The following is a 2,500-nucleotide window of genomic DNA, read 5'->3' as shown; positions in this document are numbered from 1 at the left end:
TCCACCCAAGAAATGGACCAAGTTTAAACGTGACTTTGAAAACTTCAAGACGGCCTGCATCCCCTGGGAGGGGAAGATAAAGGAGGTGGAAAGTAGGGTGATCATGACATCACAACACTGAGGAATATCACATTTAAATTACAGTGCTTTGATCTATAACCTTTGTTGCAGATAAGCCTGAATGACCACATTATTTGGTAACCCTTTAACAAAACTAATCAGGAACTATATGTTTACAATGTTTCTGCACACATTCATTCAGTTTGACACTTATTGAGAGTAAATTAGTACAAATATGGGCCACCAGCGATGTCATTAGGGACATTGAATCCTTGTGTTGTGTCAATTACAGCTTGAGCATGATGTAGATGGGACTGCTACCTCATCATTTAATTTAGCTGTAATTAACACAACACAAGGATTCAATGTCCCTGGTGACATTCCTTTTAATTACAATCAACAGACTTTAGATCCCTGGCCCTATTTCCTATTCATCAATGATGTCATCGAAGGGCATAGAGTCCTTTCTCAGGTAGAACAATTCACGCTGTGCTTCATACTGGATATCTATATATATCATCTGTATAGTTACAGTAGCCACAAAATGAGAAAAGTAATTACTTGTGATGAGGTCACTGTAAAAAGACCGTTCAACCTAGCAGGAGATGCAGGTATCCAATATGAGGAAGAGAAAGGAATCTACCAATTGATGACATCATTGGTAAGTAGGAAATGCGGCATGGGGGGTCCAAAATTCTGAATTTTGCATTTAAATGGGCATTGATATTGAATGTATCATTGAGGAGCGACGTCGAAACCAGAGTGGAAAGATTTCCCTGCTCAGAGACATCAGATCTGAGACTTGAGTAATTGATGATTCATTCATGTTTTATCAACATGTAGTTCCTCATTAGTTCCACGGTTATTAATAACAATAATGGTTATTATTGTGCCCCCTAAAGTAAAGTGTGTACCCATATATACTGTGTTTATTTGTTTTTGACCTTTGTGGAACATAGGTCACTTTGGCTCCTCTGTGGCGTCCTACTTCATCTTCCTGAGGTGGATGTACGGGCTGAACCTGGTCCTGTTCGGGTTCATGTTTGGACTAGTTGTCATTCCAGAGGTACAGTATATGTTGGCGAGTGATATCTGATCTGAAAGCCAATATTATTGCATCATTTTCCTCGGCATATGTGACAGTATGTATACTGTATAAGCCTTCAGCTTTTTATTGACATCTACCATTTGCCATTCGATACCTGTATATTCCTCTCTTTGGCTCAAACCTAATCCCCCCCCCCCCACCCTCATCCATCTCCACTGGCTTCCAGTCAGGTTCCGCATCACCTTCAAACTCCTGCTCCTCACCTACAAATCCCTCCATGCCCTCGCCCCCCGATACCTGTCTGATCTCCTCCACCAGTACACTCCATCCCGGAACCTATGATCCTCTGATCTAGGTCTCCTCTCCATCCCTCGCACCAGGTTACGGACTTTTGGGGACAGAAGTTATTAGTCCATATAGAATAAGATAAGATATTGATCCCCTTAGGGAAATTCAGGCATCATCGCAGCATGGGGGATGGGGGGTACAGGTAGTAAAAACAACACAAGCAGTGTAAACAAATAAGTCAATATAATTACTATCTAACTAACTGAAATATACAGTATTCACAGTGTCACATAAGGTGCAGTATGCATAAGGTGTTATCATTTACTATCTAACTAGCTGAAATATACAGTATTCACAGTATCACTGTCAGGGCCGCCTGGGAGAAATGCGAGGCCCTGTGCGAGATTTAAACGCGAGCCCCCCCCCCTAAAGGAAAAAAATATTAAATCTTAATTTTTATTTTTTTTCATACAGTCAACATATTCTTAAATAATAGCGCTGCCCGAGGCTGGGCATGATACAGTCAACATATAGCAAGAGAGAGAGAGAGAGAGAGAGAGAGCTCCCGTTCTACAGTCAATATACAAGTGTTATCGCTGCACAGACCCGGCAATGCCCCTGACCAGAGGAGAGAGAAATATAATAGTTAGTAAAGCACTATATAAGCTCAGAACACAGCTCAGAACACAACACAGCTTAGAACACAGCTCAGAACACAGAACACATCTCAGAACACAGCTCAGAACACAGCACAGAACACAGCTCAGAACACAGCTCAGAACACAGCTCAGAACACAGGACACCTCAGAACACAGAACACATGCAGAACACAGCTCAGCACACAGCTCAGAACACAGCTCAGAACACAGAACACAGCTCAGAACACATCTCAGAACACAGAACACATGCAGAACACAGCTCAGCACACAGCTCAGAACACAGCTCAGAACACAGGACACCTCAGAACACAGCTTCATCTAACGAGGCGTCGCAAGGTTTAACTGAGGATAACGTTAACATGATGGCACACACACAGTGGCACACCCTCCACCAGAGCAAGGCCAGAGAGAGAGAGAGAGAGAGAGAGAGAGAGAGAGAGAGAGA

General features: G+C 42.7%; 1 protein-coding gene across 1 annotated transcript in view; it reads left to right on the top strand.

Moving 5' to 3' along the window:
* Positions 1-2,500, top strand: part of tmc2b (transmembrane channel-like 2b) — a gene marked incomplete at both ends in the record, with an annotated part of 36,073 nt that overhangs the window by 13,293 nt on the left and 20,280 nt on the right. Inside the window, 2 exons of the mRNA XM_084323200.1 lie at positions 11-92; positions 1,020-1,126. Coding sequence (XP_084179326.1) covers positions 11-92; positions 1,020-1,126 — 189 coding nt within the window. The remainder of the gene's footprint in view (positions 1-10; positions 93-1,019; positions 1,127-2,500) is intronic.

The sequence above is a fragment of the Notolepis coatsorum genome, assembly GCF_963971535.1.
Source record: "Notolepis coatsorum genome assembly, chromosome: 10".
Classification (NCBI taxonomy): domain Eukaryota; kingdom Metazoa; phylum Chordata; class Actinopteri; order Aulopiformes; family Paralepididae; genus Notolepis; species Notolepis coatsorum.
The sequence above is the reverse complement of the archived record's forward strand: the minus strand, read 5'-3'. Positions and strand labels throughout refer to the sequence as shown.